The sequence below is a fragment of the Apus apus genome, chromosome 5, assembly GCF_020740795.1.
Source record: "Apus apus isolate bApuApu2 chromosome 5, bApuApu2.pri.cur, whole genome shotgun sequence".
Taxonomy (NCBI): Eukaryota; Metazoa; Chordata; class Aves; order Apodiformes; family Apodidae; genus Apus; species Apus apus.
Genome location: NC_067286.1, coordinates 32,932,491 through 32,949,357, shown reverse-complemented (window position 1 = coordinate 32,949,357; position 16,867 = coordinate 32,932,491). Strand labels below are relative to the sequence as shown.

Sequence of the window (16,867 nt, the reverse complement as noted above, 5' to 3'; positions counted from 1 at the left end):
TAATACTAAAAGGAGAAGGCCAGCATTCTAGGTGTTGATTTTTAAAACCTGAGTGAGAGGTTATAGATGTTTCATTTGTCTTTTAATAGGACTTTGTCATGGTTTGACTCAGGATCAACAATCAAACCAGGAACAATAATTTTCTCAGTTCCCTCCCACTCCCGCCCAGGTAGGGAAAGGATAATAAAGAGAGACTTTCCAGACTGAAAACTAAACTAGACAGCTTAAATTAAATACTAGCGATAAAATAAATATGTACAATTATATACAAGTATGTGCAGGAATGTGCAAAGCCCTATTGCCTCCCCCCACCCCCAGCAACTCCCACAGCATCTCCTGAGCTGTGAGCAGTTCCAAAATGTCCCAGAGCACTGCTGGAGAGAGCGGCAGAGCAGACAGGAGCTGAGGGGAGAGTTGTGATGGTCAGGAATGCACCAGCCTGGGGGTCAATGGTGATGGTGAGTCTGAGTCCTCCCTGGAATGCCGGCCATGGATGGAAGAGAAGGGAAGAAGAAAAAGGAAGGGGTTTGACTTCTGTGATCCCTGGCCTTATACTGAGCTTACGTAGATATATGGAATGGAATACTTTGGTCAATTTTGCTGTCCATCCAGTCCACTCCTCCTTATGAGGGGGTTACAGATACGACTCTTCTGCTCCGTTGACTTCTGAAGGTGGAGATTCTAGAAGCAGAGCAAAGTGTCCTTGATGTTTTGGCAGTAACATAAACATTCCAGCATTATCAGTCCACTAGCTGGAAAACTTGCTGCTAGTTAGAGAAGAGCTCACTGAATAATAATAATAAAAAAAATCAGTAAAAGGAAAATTAGCCTCCTCCTGGCTCAAACCAGGACACTTTATAAGATTGTTTTTCTTATTTTAAATATATATATTAAATTTGTGGAAGGTGTTGCTCTCATAGGAGAATACACCGCTTCATCTTAGATGAAAGGTTGTTAGCAACAAAATATCATAAGAGACTAACACTAACTTAATTCTAAATGCTCAAATTCAAATACTTGAGCAATAATTTCCTTGCACTGTTGCACTTTCCTGTTTCTTAATGTTATAATTGAATGTACACGTGTTACTTTAAAGGCAGAGTGACATAAATTTTGAGAAGCCTCACCAGACATTTAGGCTACTGAGGAAGTCAGAAGTGAAGCAGGCATATCCTCTTTCTTCTCTTTGCTTATGCCTAATGTTTATATCCCATTGCCTCACTCCCAAAAAGAGAGATCCAAATAATGCTTATCCTGCTTTTTTTTGCCTGGCCTCTCATTCCCAGATCAAGAGGAAAAATTTTCATAAGAACAAGCCATTATAGTCTCCCTAGGGAAGTGGTAGATTCCACAGCACTAAACACTTTAAAGAATTCACAGGACACGATGCTGGACTATCTTATCTAGACCATGCTTTTGTCCAGAAAGTTTGGACAACATGATCCTTAAGGTCCCTTCCAACCTGGTGTTCTATGATTCTTCTTAGGTATTTGGAATGATTTTCAGCCCGTTTTACTGTCTTGTGCTTATGGTGTCTCTGTCTGGCAACTTGCCATCATTTGAATGCCTTCTGTGTGCAGCTACATCCCTCTTGCTTTGCCTCTTTGATCATATAGCTCATATACTTCTGTAAAATACTTTTACATTGTGTCTGGCTGTACCTTCACAGTGTTACAAGATCTTCACATACTGGATTTACTTATTTTGCTCTAATACACACATTTGAGTTCAAGCCGAGCTACAATTAATTGTAAAATGATTAATTATTTGCTACTTTATAGTGTCACAGCCCTCTGTTTTTGCTGCAACATGTACAATTAGTTAAGCATGAAGAAAAAAACCTAAACAAAAATCAGGGCTACAGCCATGTTATGAAATAACACAGAAAGGCACAAGGAGTTTTGCACATTGTTAGCACAGATTTTAGATATTGCAGTGGGGAGCTTTTGCAGAACAAACCACTGTGCAGGAAACTTACAAGCAGGGAAGTATTGCTTCAGGATTCCAAGCCTGAAATTCCCTTCATAGAAACTGCAACCTTGCAGGGAGAGAAAGTACTGCCTTTAAAATTATTGTCATTTGCTGTCAGTTGTTCGTCTGCTGTCATGCCTATCTTCTAACCTGTCAAAGAAGTCTCACTTGAAAGGTTGTTTACCCTAGGTAGAACCACTAGGCTGTAATCTGGAAAGGTACATATTTGTGCGTGCTGCACATCTCTCACTCTGCCAGATAAGGTATTCTTCTGAATAAAAAGCAGTAGGGCCAGAAACAGTGAGCAGGCCTTGGTCAGCTATGCTTTATACTCATGAAAATTTCTGTGGGTTTGTACAGTGAGTCACTTATACACAGTTCAAATATAGTAGTATGCATTGACCAATATAGGGGTCTCGTAAAAATGTTTTATATGAAGACAGCATATTCTTATTGTAACACAGGAAGATAAACTTAAGGTTTTTGAATATTCTTTATTCTGCTATTCTGTATTAGGGGTTGAGCTTATTTTAATGCTGCTAAGGTAGAGTTTTTGTATAACTGTATTTGCTAGTCAGCAAATTGCTTTTCATTTTTTGCCCTTATATGTCCTCTATAGTCCTCTGCAAAATTATATTTCAACCTCTTAAACCTAATGGCCAAATGAATACAAAAGTTAGAATGAAATGTCCTTTCTTAAGTTAGAAGCAAAGCAACTGTCAGATGCTTATCACTGTGGTAACTTAACTATACTTCCCTTGTTAGGAATGCGGGAAGAATTGGAACAGATTGGTAATTAACATATTTCACTGCTTTGTCAACTTTCTTCTTCAGCAGATCATTTTCCCTAAGATGGTGGCAAGCTGTTGTCGATTCCTGTGCTATTTCTGTCGAATTAGTCGTCAAAACCAGAAGGCCATGTTTGAGCATCTTAGTTACTTACTGGAAAACAGCAGTGTTGGACTGGGTATGTCATGTAGCTGTAACAGCTAAAAGAAAGACCAGGAGAAACTGTGATATCACAAGACTAGTATTTAATTTGTATAGCAAGTTGAAGTACGTGACGAAGCCTCTCTGAAGCTTAAAACACTCTGTGGTTTCACCTGTAACTCATACTTACTTTGTTTCATCCTTATGTGTCAGTGAATTGTATTAGAAACAGGAGAGTCTAAATCTGTGGTTTTTTAATACCTTGAAATATTTAGGATTAAATCCATACAGTTTGATACTTTTTCCATTCAAAATAATTGGAACTGGAAATCTAAGATTACGTTAACCTTTATGGTATTTGCCTGTTTCTTCTGATTTCATTTCCTTTCCCTCTGAAGTTTAGGCCACTGTTGTGAATCTAATATTTTACCTTTGGAACAATGAATGTGTTTTTTAGTGTGTGTTTGCATTACATTTTATAACACAAGGAAAATTGTATCAGCTAGACAGGTGGCTATATTAATAAGGTATAGCAAAGCAAGATAGTGTGTGGTTTCACAGAGCTTTAGTTGTTCATTTCAATGCCTGAATTTGCCTGTATTTAACTCAGAAAATGGGATAAGACTAAAAGAAAGAAAACAGGTCTTCTTTAGCTAAATATAAGTATATTTTAAAATCTTGATTTGACCAGGTTGTGCAGAATTACATACTTAACATGTTCCTCTGGTAAAGAAATAGTATAATATTACCGTTTGCTATGTTGCTAATAATGATTTCTTCATCTTCATTTAAAATCAGTGTGGTTAAGTATGTTTATAGATATGGATGTCAAGTCAGGAAAAAATTTCAGCATTCTAACATTATTCAAAACAGTTAACTGTGGTCTTGATTGAAGAACAGCCATACAACGTCCTATTAATGTATTTATGTTCTATATTCCAGTGTGATTGCTGCCCTCTGCTGCATGACTGTGATTACTGCAAACTGAATTTAATATATATTAACTTTCTTCTGCAGCATTTCCTTCAATGAGAGGTTCAACACCACTAGATGTTGCAGCAGCTTCTGTAATGGACAATAATGAGCTTGCACTAGCATTAGAGGAGCCAGATCTGGATAAAGTAAGTGATTACTCTGGCCTATTTACCTATTTATAAATTAGTGTACTTATGCTCAAAGTGAAAAAGGCAAGTTTGATTATAGTAATTTTTTGATATGATGTCTTCAGAAATACTTGCTCTAGGTATGTGCTGTCTCAGGGCAAGATTGACTGAGCAGTATTTTCCCTGATTTTTCTTTATGCTTAGTGGGAATCACCACAAGTGAGATTTATTTCTATGTTCTTCATCTCTTCATTGTTTTTATCAAGTGGAAAGGATGGCAAGTAAAAAGGCCTGAAACAGGAGAAAGGCATATCAAGAAACATGGTTTGAGGTGGGGCAAATCTGAGAATTAAGAGGAGAATGTGAAGAAAGGACGCAGAAATTTTGACTTAAATAAATCATAGAGATTAATGGGAATGGAGGTAAGACATAAGAGAATGGAAGTGTAGGTGTTTGAAGAAGGGAAGCTGGAACAGGATTTTAAGGGTAGTTGCAGTAGAAAGCTGAATCCAAGACTCAGATCATTAGCAATTATTAGGAATCAAGGGAAATGTGAGGAGAGGTAGGATGAACTAGAAATGGTGGGTAGAAGAATAAAAAAAATGCCTGAAAGCTCTTTGTATATCCAGGAAGGAAAACTGATTATGAGATGGAAGATGGGTGCAGTCAGAAGAGTAGGAAAGCAGGGAAAGGACGTGATATATGCCAGCACAGCACTGGGAAACAGAAAACAGAAGGCAAGGTCTCATTTAAATACAGGAGAAGAGGTCAGCACCTAAATGATAGCTTAGCACAGGGAATGGCTCTGTGCAGTATGGGAGAATCCTGTGATGGAAGTAGTACTATCTGGGGGAGAGTTTGTGATCAGCATGCTGTGGGAGAGGAAAAGTTGGGAAATTAGTACAAATGGACATATGACAGGGATTGCTAGGAGAAGACAGAGAAGAATATGAATGGGAAGGATGTGAGTGAGCACAGGAAAATACTTACTAGATAAAGGTAACAATGAGAACAATTGTCACTTTTCTATCACCTGCAAAATTGCTGAGAGTGCATTCTGTCCTACCATTAATAAAAATATTGAACAGTATTAACCCCAGTATAGGCCCTTGGGATACACCACTAGTGACTGGAATGCCTCTAGCAACTGTCTCATATTTCCACAGAAAGTACTGTAGGGCAAATCACGTAAACTGAAATTCACTGTTGACCATTAACTGTGTGTTCCTCATTTACTGATTCCTGGCCTTGGAATACTCAGCATCCTACAAGTGTTGAATGTTCAAGCAGTAACAGATACCAGCTGCAACACACACAGTATTTTATGCTGAAAAATCAGGTTGCTTGTGTCTCAAACTGGGCTTCCCAAATTCATCAGTTGTTTTAGCTGTAAGAATGTAATGTACTAGCTGTAATATATTGACCTGTAATGTAATATATATTTGTGTGTGTATATATATATATGTAATAGATATGACTGGCTGTAATGTATTGAGTCAATAACTTTATCTGGTGCATCAGTGGGTGTTGTTCAGTAAACAAAACTATATGCTGAGTAGAAAAAAACCAAATACTGTATAGCTCTCAGTTCAGTGAATGCAGTATACTTACCATATTCACAAATGGATACAGTGTTTCTGTGTGGCTAAGGTTTGTGCCGCAAAGCCTATGTTCTAAGCAAATAAATTATACATAGACAACTGAACTTTTAAACTTTTGCCGTTGCAAATTTGATCTAACTGTACTGCAAATGTGTGTGTGTGTGTGTGTCTGTGTAAGGTAGAGAATTGCACAAGAAAAGTATCCTATGGCCTGCTTGACATACTGTAGTAAACTAAACAGATTTAAATTGTGGGATTTGCTGGTAGCATTAAAAAATCTGAAAAGAGATGGAAAAAAATTATTCTACCAATTTTCTCACATTCTATGCAAGCTACATCTCCAGAGTCCTACAGGTGTTTATTCAGTCATATCTTCTAAATGGATATTAGAAAAATAAAGTCCTTTTAGGAATTGCATACTTTTTCACCTGAATGCAGTAACTTCCTCTCTTGCAGCCTTTTGAAGGTAACTTGTATACTGTATCAGCAGAGGTATAATTCTTCTTCCTGAATTCCTAACTAGCTTCTCTCTTAGGGCTTTAGGTAATGACTAAATATAATCTCACAAGTGGTGGAATTGCTCTAGGGTGCTTAAGCAGAAAAGCATATCTCCCTTTTCCAAATAGGAAAGCCTATGTCCCTTTTGCCACCTGTTTTTGGCTGCCTTCCATTGTAAGAAGTTATAATTTGCATCTTCTGTTTTTAAAGGTTCATGAAAAGTTCTTGATATTCATTACCAATTTAAAAATATATTTCAACTCTATAATCATATTCATATCATGTCCTTTGTGTATTTTAAATAAAAGCAAAAATCCCATGTTTGTGCAGTTATCTGCAAATTTCCTTTTAAACGACTGAGAAATCATTCTGTACATGTTTCAGACATTCAGTTTACTATAATGAATGAAATTTGACATGATTTCTCAAATATTTCTCTTAGTTAAAGATGTTCATCTTGATAAGAATGCCATGTTGGGAATCTACGTATTAGAAAAATTGTAATCTTTCAGTCAGACTTTTTAAAACTGTTCACTGATATGCATAACTGTTAAAATGGGAATTATAGTAAATAAAGTTTTGATTGAATATTTATTTTGCTATTGTAGCAAATGAGTCATACAAGGACATTTATGTGATTTTTTAAAGTTGTTAACTATTAGTTAAACTGCTGGTTATGTACTGTAAAAAAAGATCTGGATTCCACAATATTTTGTTCTACTTTTCACCTTCCACATCTGTTCATGTTGTTGTATTGTGCCATCACATAATCAGGTAATTTCAGAAATAAAGAGTGCTTGACTTAGTCAACATAGTCAAAAGCAAGAAATAGAAACCAAGTGATCAGATAATGAGATATGTGGTAGCTTCTCAGGTAAAACACGTAGAATCTAAAAACCTTGCTATTAAAACTGACTGTGCTAACTTTGTTTTGTTCTTATTTTCAGAAATTTATTGCTAAACAGATGAATACATGATTGCTTCTGTATTGTAGGTTGTTACCTACCTGGCGGGTTGTGGCCTGCAGAGTTGTCCAGTATTGCTGGCTAAAGGATATCCAGACATTGGGTGGAATCCAATAGAGGGTGAACGTTACCTGTCATTCTTAAGATTTGCAGTTTTTGTTAACAGTAAGTGTAATTTCGTGGCATACAAATTACATCAAAGGGATTCTGTAAAATTACTTTTCTGACCACAAAAATGTGCTGACAGATGAAGAGCGGTTAATGCATACTGTTCTCATTACAAATGCAAGATTATTGGTATATGCTGCTTATTATAATTTTTGAAAATGAAACAATAAACATCTTTACTATTCAGTTCAGTAAACAGTCCTGGAGTATGTTAATTGGTTGATAAGCCTGTAGCTATCGTGAGCTGCTAAACTAACTTGACTAACTGTTACAAGAAATTTAGAACAAAGAGTTAATAGTCTGTGTTTTTCATTGTTGATTTTATAAATAAATGTTATCAGTATTCTGTATAGATAGATAAAGATAATTTCCATCTTATTTGTGCACGTTTTTTTAGTATGATGAGTAAACTCTGCTAGATGGACTGCTAGTCAGTAGAATTAAGTTTTAGGTTCAAGTGTTTCACTGCTTCTTTTCTGAAAAACAGTTATCATTGGGGTTTTGAATGTTCCCATTAAGACAGTTTTGGTGGCAGCACTTCTGAAAATCTGAGTACTAGTTTCTCTGTGTCCTCTGCTTGAGAGGACAATTACTAATACAAATTAGTAAAATATTTGGGTTGTTCAGATAAAATAAACACACAATTGTAAACACATGAATGATTTTTGATTCTAGACAATAAATCCTTGGAATAAGTAATAGTTCTTTCTTCAAGAAAAATTCTTCATTAACTTGACCTTTGAGGTAAATTAGAGCAGGCTGCAAGATATTAAAGCTATTTTCAGTAGTTTGGAATCCCAGCAGAAGGGATATGGAAAAGAAATATATATAAAGAGAAGGTCAGAAGAAAATTTTAATGGCAAGTGCAGTGTAAAAGAAATTACATATTGAATATGTGGGCTAATTAATTCTTATTACATTTTTATTGACTTCACTAGAGCAACATTAAAGATTAATTTAACCTCTGTGCTTAAAGTAGGTTTCTTTCCTGCGCGTTCTGAATTAAAACTACCTGCAAGGAACGTTTCTTGATATGTGCTTCCTTTTTGAGATTTCCTAATATCCAGTCTAAGCCTCCCTTGGTTCAACTTGAGGCCTTTTCCTCTCATCCCATGTTCCATATTAAGATCGTACTGGTGTTTTAAGTGGGAAAAATGCAAGACTGACATGTTTAAACTCTTTAACTGCTCCTTCCCAGTTATCTGACCTACCACTGCCTTCCATTGACTCTGACTGTCTGGTAGCACCACTTCTGCTCTCAGCTACACCACAGTGGCTAAAGCTGCAACACTCAGTTTATATTAAACTTGCTACTTGTGTTTCTGTAATGGTTTGAAATTGTAGCTTGTGTGTAAAACAAAGACACTGATGATCCAGGCTACTGACATCATAAGTTCAGTGACTGTAAACTACTTCTTTTCCTGTAATTTGTTTTCTTCCTACAAGTTCCATTAGTTTCTTAACTTCCTACATAGCATCATTATTCTTATAAGGTAGCCACTGTGAATTTCTAAACTGTTCCATTTAACTATAAGCTAAGCATTTGACCTTTTTATTATTCCTATCATGCTTCCATGTACCACTAACTGCAGTCCATGAAGCAGTTAGTTACATACAAAGAGTTCATTTATAGGAAGGTTCCTTTTCCCAATGAATTTTATTCATTAAGTGTCTGGGTCACAACCTGTCTGCCTGTACAGAATCTATACAGTAGTTAAACCCACTCTTTTCCTTTTTTAAGTATATGTATATTTTCCCACTCAAATCTCTTCTAAACAGAGTTGTTTCAGTCAAGCTGTGACCTTTAAAACTGATTTTAATGTGTTTTTCTTATAAAGAAAAGATGAAATATTCCATTTCCAGCTTTAAATAGCAAGCAGAAGATTCAACAAATATTTAAACATGCAGTAGAAAGAAACAAGAGGTTTTACTCTAGATATATTTAACCTAAAATATATTTTATTCTTTAGTCGTGTTGAGAAGATTAAACTCTGAGATGAGTTTCCCACTTACTAAATACGAAGGACATAATATTAAGCAACATTCCTTGCTTCAGTTGGCCTATTAAAAATGAAATAACACTGTGTACTAGGTGTGGCTGGGATGGAGTTAACTTTCTTCATAGCAACACATACAGTGTTGTGCTTTTTTTTGTGGCTAAAACAACCTTGATAACATAACAGTGTTTTGACTGTCGCCAAGCAGTGCTTGTGCAGCCTGAAGGCTTTCCTATTTTTTTCCCCCACTCTGATCCTTCCCCATAACAACTGGGACAGCTGACCAGTGGCTGACCAAAGGGATATTCCATACCACGACATTGTGATCAGCAGTGAAAGCAGGAGGAAGAGGACAAATTTCATTATTATGGTGCTTGTCTACCAAAACAACCATTATGCATTCTGAGGCCCTACTTTCCAGGAACTGTCTAACATTTACGTGGGAAGCAGTGAATGTATTAATCTTTCTTTGCTAGCATGCACAGCTTTTGCTTTCTCTACCAGACAGTCAATATTTTAATCCCATGACTTGTCACACCTTCTTTCTATTTTCTCCTGCAGGTGAAGGCACTAAGAGGCTGCGGGCGGGGGGAGGGGGGTGTGTGTGTGTGTTCCCTGGAATCAAAATTTCCTTCCTACCCTCCCTAGTAGCAGGCTTCTTGCTTCTTGGGACTATTAGCTTTATACAAGAAAGAGTAATCTTTGGCATAACAAGTAAATTAAACTGGTCAGGTAAACCTTTCCAGATAGAGTGTAATAAAATGTTTGCAAGGCAACTTTACATTCTTACTCTTAAACCTTGGTATATTTTTGATAAAGCACATCCAATGTTGACAGCTTGATACTTTTTTTTCTACAAAAATAATAATGAGGATTTTTTTATATATTTTGTAAAGTGTAGGGGAAAATGTGGTCATCTTCTGACTTATATACTTTCTCCTGAAAGGTGTTATAATGCTTTTTCATCCTCAGGTGAAAGTGTTGAGGAAAATGCAAGTGTTGTTGTCAAGCTCCTTATTCGAAGGCCAGAGTGCTTTGGACCAGACCTTAGGGGAGAAGGAGGGAATGGTTTGCTGGCAGCTATGCAGGAAGCTATCAGGATCTCAGAAAATCCTTCTCGTGATCTTCCTTCCCAGGCATATAAAAGAGAAGGGTAAGTAAATGTAAAGTGCTTGGTTGGCAATTGATGAATTAATAATTAACTTAATCATGCTTGTGATATGTGGCTAGTGGGCCATGTTGTACAAGGTATTGTAGAAAAATGGAGCACTAGAGATCTGTACCCACAAGCAGTTGTCATATGGAATTCCTGAAGCATGAGCTAGATTAAATGGAATAAGAGTTACAGAAAAGAAGCCTTAAGGACAAAGCAAGGGAGAAGGATGTTATTAAATGAAGCTAAGAAAAAGCGAAAGAGGAAGATGGAAGTCTCGTGAGAAGTCAGTGATTAGTGTTCAATTGCATGCTTACTCTAGGGACAAAAATTGCATGCTTACTCTAGGGACAAAAACCCTGTAATCTGGAGTCAGAGGAAATTGGTATATCTGATTAATCATCAGTGGATCATGTACCTAGCTCCAGAGAGGAGCTATAAACTTGTATTAGCAAAATTGCTCACTGGTATTGTGTACCTTTTAGTGATTATGATGAAGAGGAGGAGGAGATTGTGCACATGGGCAATGCAATCATGTCATTTTACTCAGCTCTTATAGATTTACTTGGACGCTGTGCACCAGAAATGCATGTAAGTTTATTTCATCACTTGCTCAGGAAATGCGGATGATTTGTTAACAAAACTCTGTGTCAGTCTCAACTGTTCTATATTCAAAGGCTTCTTCCTTATAGAAGGTGGACTTTATTGGATTTCTCACTGTATCTAGACAGATATGTTCCCAACAAAGTGTTTATAAATAATAATATTTTTTATTATTATTCTTTATACATTTCTATTTATCTAAAATTATGAGAATATCACTATGGTATCAAACCAAAGATGAAATACTAGTATTGCACATTTATACTATCAATGAAATTCTGAAACTGGCCCTTTACTGTTCTCTAGAAAGCCATAAAAATCTTCCTCATAAGAATGTGACCCAGAGCTGCTTTTGTGTGCACTGATGAAACATGATATCTACACCATATGAATACGTGGAAAAATATGTAAAATGACTGTTTTGACTGTAATGCCTGTAATGTCTGCATGCAAGACTTGGTTTTAGTTAGACTGACTTTTGCTTTAAAATCATTTAGTAACATAAGTCCGGTTGAAAATGCAATATATATCTCAGTACAATAAGAAACAAGAAATTTTATTTGTAGCTTCCCTACTTAATATTACCAAAGCTGTTACCTTTATATGTGGCTTTCTGTTGCCAGAGATAGTCGTTTCATGTTAAGAAAATTACTAGAAGAGTTTTTCAGAGGCACAGGTTGTGATTATTTAATTTTTGCTAGAAGTTGAAAGGAATTGGTAGCCTCAGTTTTGTTAATGCCTTTTGAAATTTATACTGCATAGAAACACTAGAAAAATTCCTAGATACATCAAACAGGTTTGCATCTGTTCATAGTATAAAGAGGCAACTTCAAAGCCTGGCACTGTAACGTCTGCAAGCAACATCAGATATTTTCAGTTTCACCACTTTAACTGATTGGTTTAGGAACCTTATCCATATGGGCTTGTTTGGTTTTTTACTTGTGTTATTGGGAATTTACAATATTGTCTGATTATTGATACGGTAAAAAACCCAGGATGGATTAAAAATTAGGATCAGCCGAAAACTGGCAGGTCCATTAGAGTGTTGGAATAAATTGAATTTCTGTGCATTTTTTCAGTGTTTTTAAAAAATCATATTAATATCAGTATTTTGAGGATTTTCTTCTTATGGCCCTCAGTAGTAAATTTCTTAAGTTTTTTTCTAACAGCTTATTCAAAGTGGAAAAGGGGAAGCTATTCGGATCAGGTCAATCCTTCGATCTCTAGTGCCAACTGAAGATTTGGTTGGAATTATAAGTATACCATTAAAGCTGTCAACAGTTAACAAAGGTAAACTCAATATTTTATTAGATCAGTTCATCTTTTTATAAAATCATTTGACACATAAGCATTCACATATAAAATAGAACAGTTTTGTTAGAATTGAGTATAAGCAAAAATTTGTTCTTCAGATTTTACTTAGATATGTATCAATTAAAGCTGCTCCAGTAGAGCACATGTTTATTCCTGTGGAGCCAGAATGTAAGAATGTAAGAACTACTTTACAGGATCACACTAATGGGCTATTCATCCTGTCTCCAGCAGTGGCTGCAGAGATGCTATCTCTTTAGGAAAAATGAGTAAATTTGGGCTCAGTCTCTTTGTACTTCCTGCCCATTAATGTCTGTGTCTGCACCTGGTGTCCAAGAATGTATGTAATCTTCTTGAAATAATATCTGTATTCTCAAACTCCTGTGGCAATAAGTCCCAGAACTTCACTATTTGCTACATAAAGAAACATTTTAAGCATCTCTTCTTTTTTAAAGTTATGCTATACTAATTTTAAACTCCCTTGAATTATAGTATTTTGGGATTTGGCATATAGCAGTTCTACATACACCTTGTCAGCTACATAAAAAACTTCCTAAATTTCAGTTATATCCTTTCTCAGTCCTCATTTTACCAAACTGAAGAATTTCAGCTTTTCTTAGTCTGTCATCATAACAGCTTCATTGCCTGAATCGTTTTAGTTGCTTTTCTGCATACCTTCACTGTCACTATTCTGCAATCCTGAGATAAGGAAGACAGCTTTGGGATGTACACAAGACATGAGCATGTTGTACTGATAATGTGGGCACACAATATTCTGGTTTATGTATTAATTTTATGTTTATATAGCAGAAAAATGCATTTGTATTTTATACATCAGCCCTCTCTCATATTCTGAATAGCCCCATGAGGTGGTTCCCAGTATCTTGTTGACTTAGTTTATCCTTGCTACACATTGAGCTGACAGTTTCACAGAATTTCAGTGATGATCTTAGGACCTCTTGGTAATGTAAATTCCAAGTTCTGCAAATGCATTCGCTTAGAGTAGTTTGCATTGAAGTGCAGCTGTTTCTACTTTGCCCACTTAGTTTTGTTAATGACTTAACCATACAGAAGAATTTAGTGTTGTATGCAGATGTTTAGGCTTCTTTGTTTGCTTCCTTCTCCAGGTCACTGATGACTCAGTATGGAGTCCTGTTTGTCCTTGTTTGATTAAAATGTTGCACATGCACATTGCATTTTAATTACCCTTCCTGTTTCTTGGAACTCTATTTTTTATTTCTTCCCTGGCATTTTAAGGGGAAGTGAAAACCAGACATATTTGCTTTGGGATTGTTGTGATCTGAAGATTCTCCTCAACACCTATTATCTTTTCCCCAAATTCTAAAGATAAAGTTCTGCTCTGGCCTCTAATGGTCAGTCCTACCAGCCTGATTTCTTTTTTTTAAGCAGCAGGCTACTTCTGTACTTGTTCATCTTATCCCAAAATAATTCCCTCTTTTATAATCAATCTTAAGACCCTCTTCTGTACATGATCATCTCTACCATCCTTTGAGACTCAGGATCCTTGCCAGGCCCCCGCTTATGTGTTATTGTTGTCTTCCTCTTAGATTTTATTTTCTTTCTAGTCTAGTTTACATGAGACAAAAATTAAAATTTCTAACCTTCTTTGACTTCATGGTTACTATATCTTTTTAATATTTGCATTAATATTTATCTTTACCATATGAACATTCTCCAGAATACAAATTATTCAGCTAGAATACTTTACCATTCATTCTTAAACTTTCATTTCAGCATGAAATATTAATAAATTGCAAAATAATAGGGCTTTTGAAATAATAAAATCTTAGTATTCTTGTTCAGCACAGAAGAAAACAGAATTATTTAATTATATCACTGAACCTGTGATTTTACACATTAAATGTAATTGTGTTTCTTGTTTTATCAGTTATCTACTATTAAAACTCACATTATATATCTGTGTAGATGGCACAGTAAATGAGCCAGACATGTCTGCAAATTTCTGTCCTGACCATAAAGCACCCATGGTACTCTTCTTGGACCGTGTCTATGGTATTGAGGACCAAAGCTTCCTCCTTCACTTACTGGAGGTTGGATTTTTGCCAGATTTAAGAGCCTCTGCCTCTTTGGATACAGTAAGTATTTCACTATGAAGTTTAGGTGCAGTGGTTGGATATAGTGGCTCTGTAAGTGTAAGAAACATAATTTCAAGTTAAAACAGCTTTTTTATATATATATAAAACAGGAATAATTCAGTTACTATTAATATATAGTACTTAAGTCTGATCATATGCATTAAGTACCACCTTATGAAGCAGCCACTGTTGCTGTGTAATGTAGCTTAAAAACTTTTAACACAAGCTTACATTAATTATACAGTGATTATATTTGATATATTGTAATGGGCCTAATGATTACTTTTATTTCATTTGTGATTCTAAGAATAGCACTGAAAATGTATATATGTGTAGGTATGAAGACATTAAGTGAGATGAAAAGCACTTCTTAGTACTTCATGGGTTTTGCCTACTTGTTTAAAGAAGGAAGCTGCGTATGCTTTTTTGCTCCTATTGGTTCAGAGCATAGTGGAGCAAGAGATAGCAGACAAGTGGATGGCTTGAATTTTCTCAAGTGCAAAATAAAGCTTTTGTCTGCTTGTGTATATTGGGAATATCATGTTAGCACCCAGCTGCTAAGTAGACTTAAGGAGTATTTAATTATTATGGTTTATAGACTTTACATTTAATAACCTTTATTCCATATGATACTAACAATCATTTACTACTTCTACATTTACTACATACAGGTTTCTCTAAGTACCACAGAGGCAGCTCTCGCACTAAATAGATATATTTGTTCAGCTGTGTTTCCATTACTCAAAAGATGTGCTCCCCTCTTTTCTGGAACGGAGCATCACGCCTCTCTGGTTGACTCCATGCTTCACACAATATATAGGTTATCCAAGGGGCGTTCCCTTACAAAAGCACAAAGAGACACTATTGAAGAATGCCTGCTTGCCATTTGCCAGTATGTATGATACCTTTGCACAAACTGATTCTTTTGTACATTATATGTATTTTAATAATGGATTTCTCAAACAAAGATTATTCTTGCATTAAATAAATGACCAGAGTGTGTGATAGGATTTTTTTTTTTCCTAAGGAGAAATAGATTTGATTTTTCTGTTATGGATACTGCATTATACAAGCTGTTATGTCAATATGACCTTTATGGAGATACAAGATAAATTCTGCTTATTTGTAAAATGAAACCCCAGTAATTATAAAAAATGTTCTAACAAGTCTCTGACAGTGTGTGTTGGGGATTTAAGGAATTAATGTGTTTCTATTTCTGATTGTGGTTTGAAGAACCTTAGCTGTAGTTTTAAGGAAAAAAAAAAAAAAAAACAAAGAAAAAAACCAAACAATAACACACACAAAAAACCCACCCAAACAAAAAAAACCCCACCATAAAACAAAAGCAAAAACCAACAAAAAAAACCCCAGCCAAACAAACCACAAAAAACTACCCTCCACTCTCCATATCCTGAAACTGATCTAAAACTGAACTGAGCATGGAAGTTATATCAGGAATTGAAATGTAGATTTGCCAGGTGAATCATAATTCTTGATCTTTGTCACAAACTGTAGAGCTACTAGTCTGGGCAGTAGACTGTGAAATTATTTGCAGAGGGCACTTTCAGTTTGTGCATAGCACTGGACCCCTGCCAGAAAGAGAAAATCGTCAAACTGGAAAAGATTCAGAAAAGCCTAACAAGAGGGATCTATGTCAGAAACATTTTTGCTCCTTTGGAACAGCTTAGTAGACCAGGAATTTTCATCCTGAAAACTGACGGCTGTGGGGGAGATATGAAAGGAGCATTTTCACATTGATTTTGAGTCCATAGATCACTGAAATTAAATAGCTAGAAAAGAAATGTTTGGTATTTACTCCTTCTTCCAGCTGAGATTTATTTCTTATAATAATAATAATGAATTTTCCACATCAGTTGCAGCTTTTGCTTTTAGTTGTTGTTTTTTAGTGTCATATCAGAAACCATTCTGTCAGGATAATATTCAGTTTCTTTTGCTTAGATTGTCCGCTCTGTGTATTCTGAAAATAAATTTTAAAAAAGCACCCTTCCCTCATCTGTCTTATGCCACAGTCATATATGTTGTCTGTTCACATAAGGGAGTTCAGAAGTAGCACATTTTTCCATGCTATATCTTTTTATGTGTAGAAGAGACACAGTGAGATTCCATAGGCACCTACCATTGTTGGTTATTGTTTTGTTTGGGGTTTTTTAATACTTTTAATGAGTGGTTTTAATTCCAATTTGAAAATTTATTTCAATTTTTATTTCATTTTCATTTGACCGCATTAATTTTACTAAGAACTTCTTTTTAAAAAAAATTATAGACACTTACGTCCATCTATGCTGCAACAGCTGTTGAGAAGGCTGGTTTTTGATGTGCCCTTACTCAATGAGTACTGCAAAATGCCACTTAAGGTAAATGCTTTACTTTCTTTATATGTATTCAATGTAAAACTTACTTCATGATAATATCTCATAATCTTTTAAAAA

The 16,867-nt window shown here is 35.6% G+C and overlaps 1 protein-coding gene across 10 annotated transcripts in view; it reads left to right on the top strand.

Moving 5' to 3' along the window:
* The window catches only part of RYR3 (ryanodine receptor 3), a 210,986-nt gene that overhangs the window by 119,241 nt on the left and 74,878 nt on the right, over positions 1-16,867 (top strand). For 7 of the 10 annotated variants that reach the window (XM_051621634.1, XM_051621642.1, XM_051621640.1 and 4 more), the window contains exons 41-49: positions 2,806-2,938; positions 3,919-4,022; positions 7,098-7,233; positions 10,206-10,386; positions 10,872-10,977; positions 12,159-12,279; positions 14,248-14,417; positions 15,089-15,309; positions 16,702-16,792. In XM_051621634.1, the coding sequence (XP_051477594.1) occupies positions 2,806-2,938; positions 3,919-4,022; positions 7,098-7,233; positions 10,206-10,386; positions 10,872-10,977; positions 12,159-12,279; positions 14,248-14,417; positions 15,089-15,309; positions 16,702-16,792 (1,263 nt within the window). The remainder of the gene's footprint in view (positions 1-2,805; positions 2,939-3,918; positions 4,023-7,097; positions 7,234-10,205; positions 10,387-10,871; positions 10,978-12,158; positions 12,280-14,247; positions 14,418-15,088; positions 15,310-16,701; positions 16,793-16,867) is intronic. The other 3 variants (XM_051621641.1, XM_051621636.1, XM_051621643.1) reach the window with 1 other exon arrangement.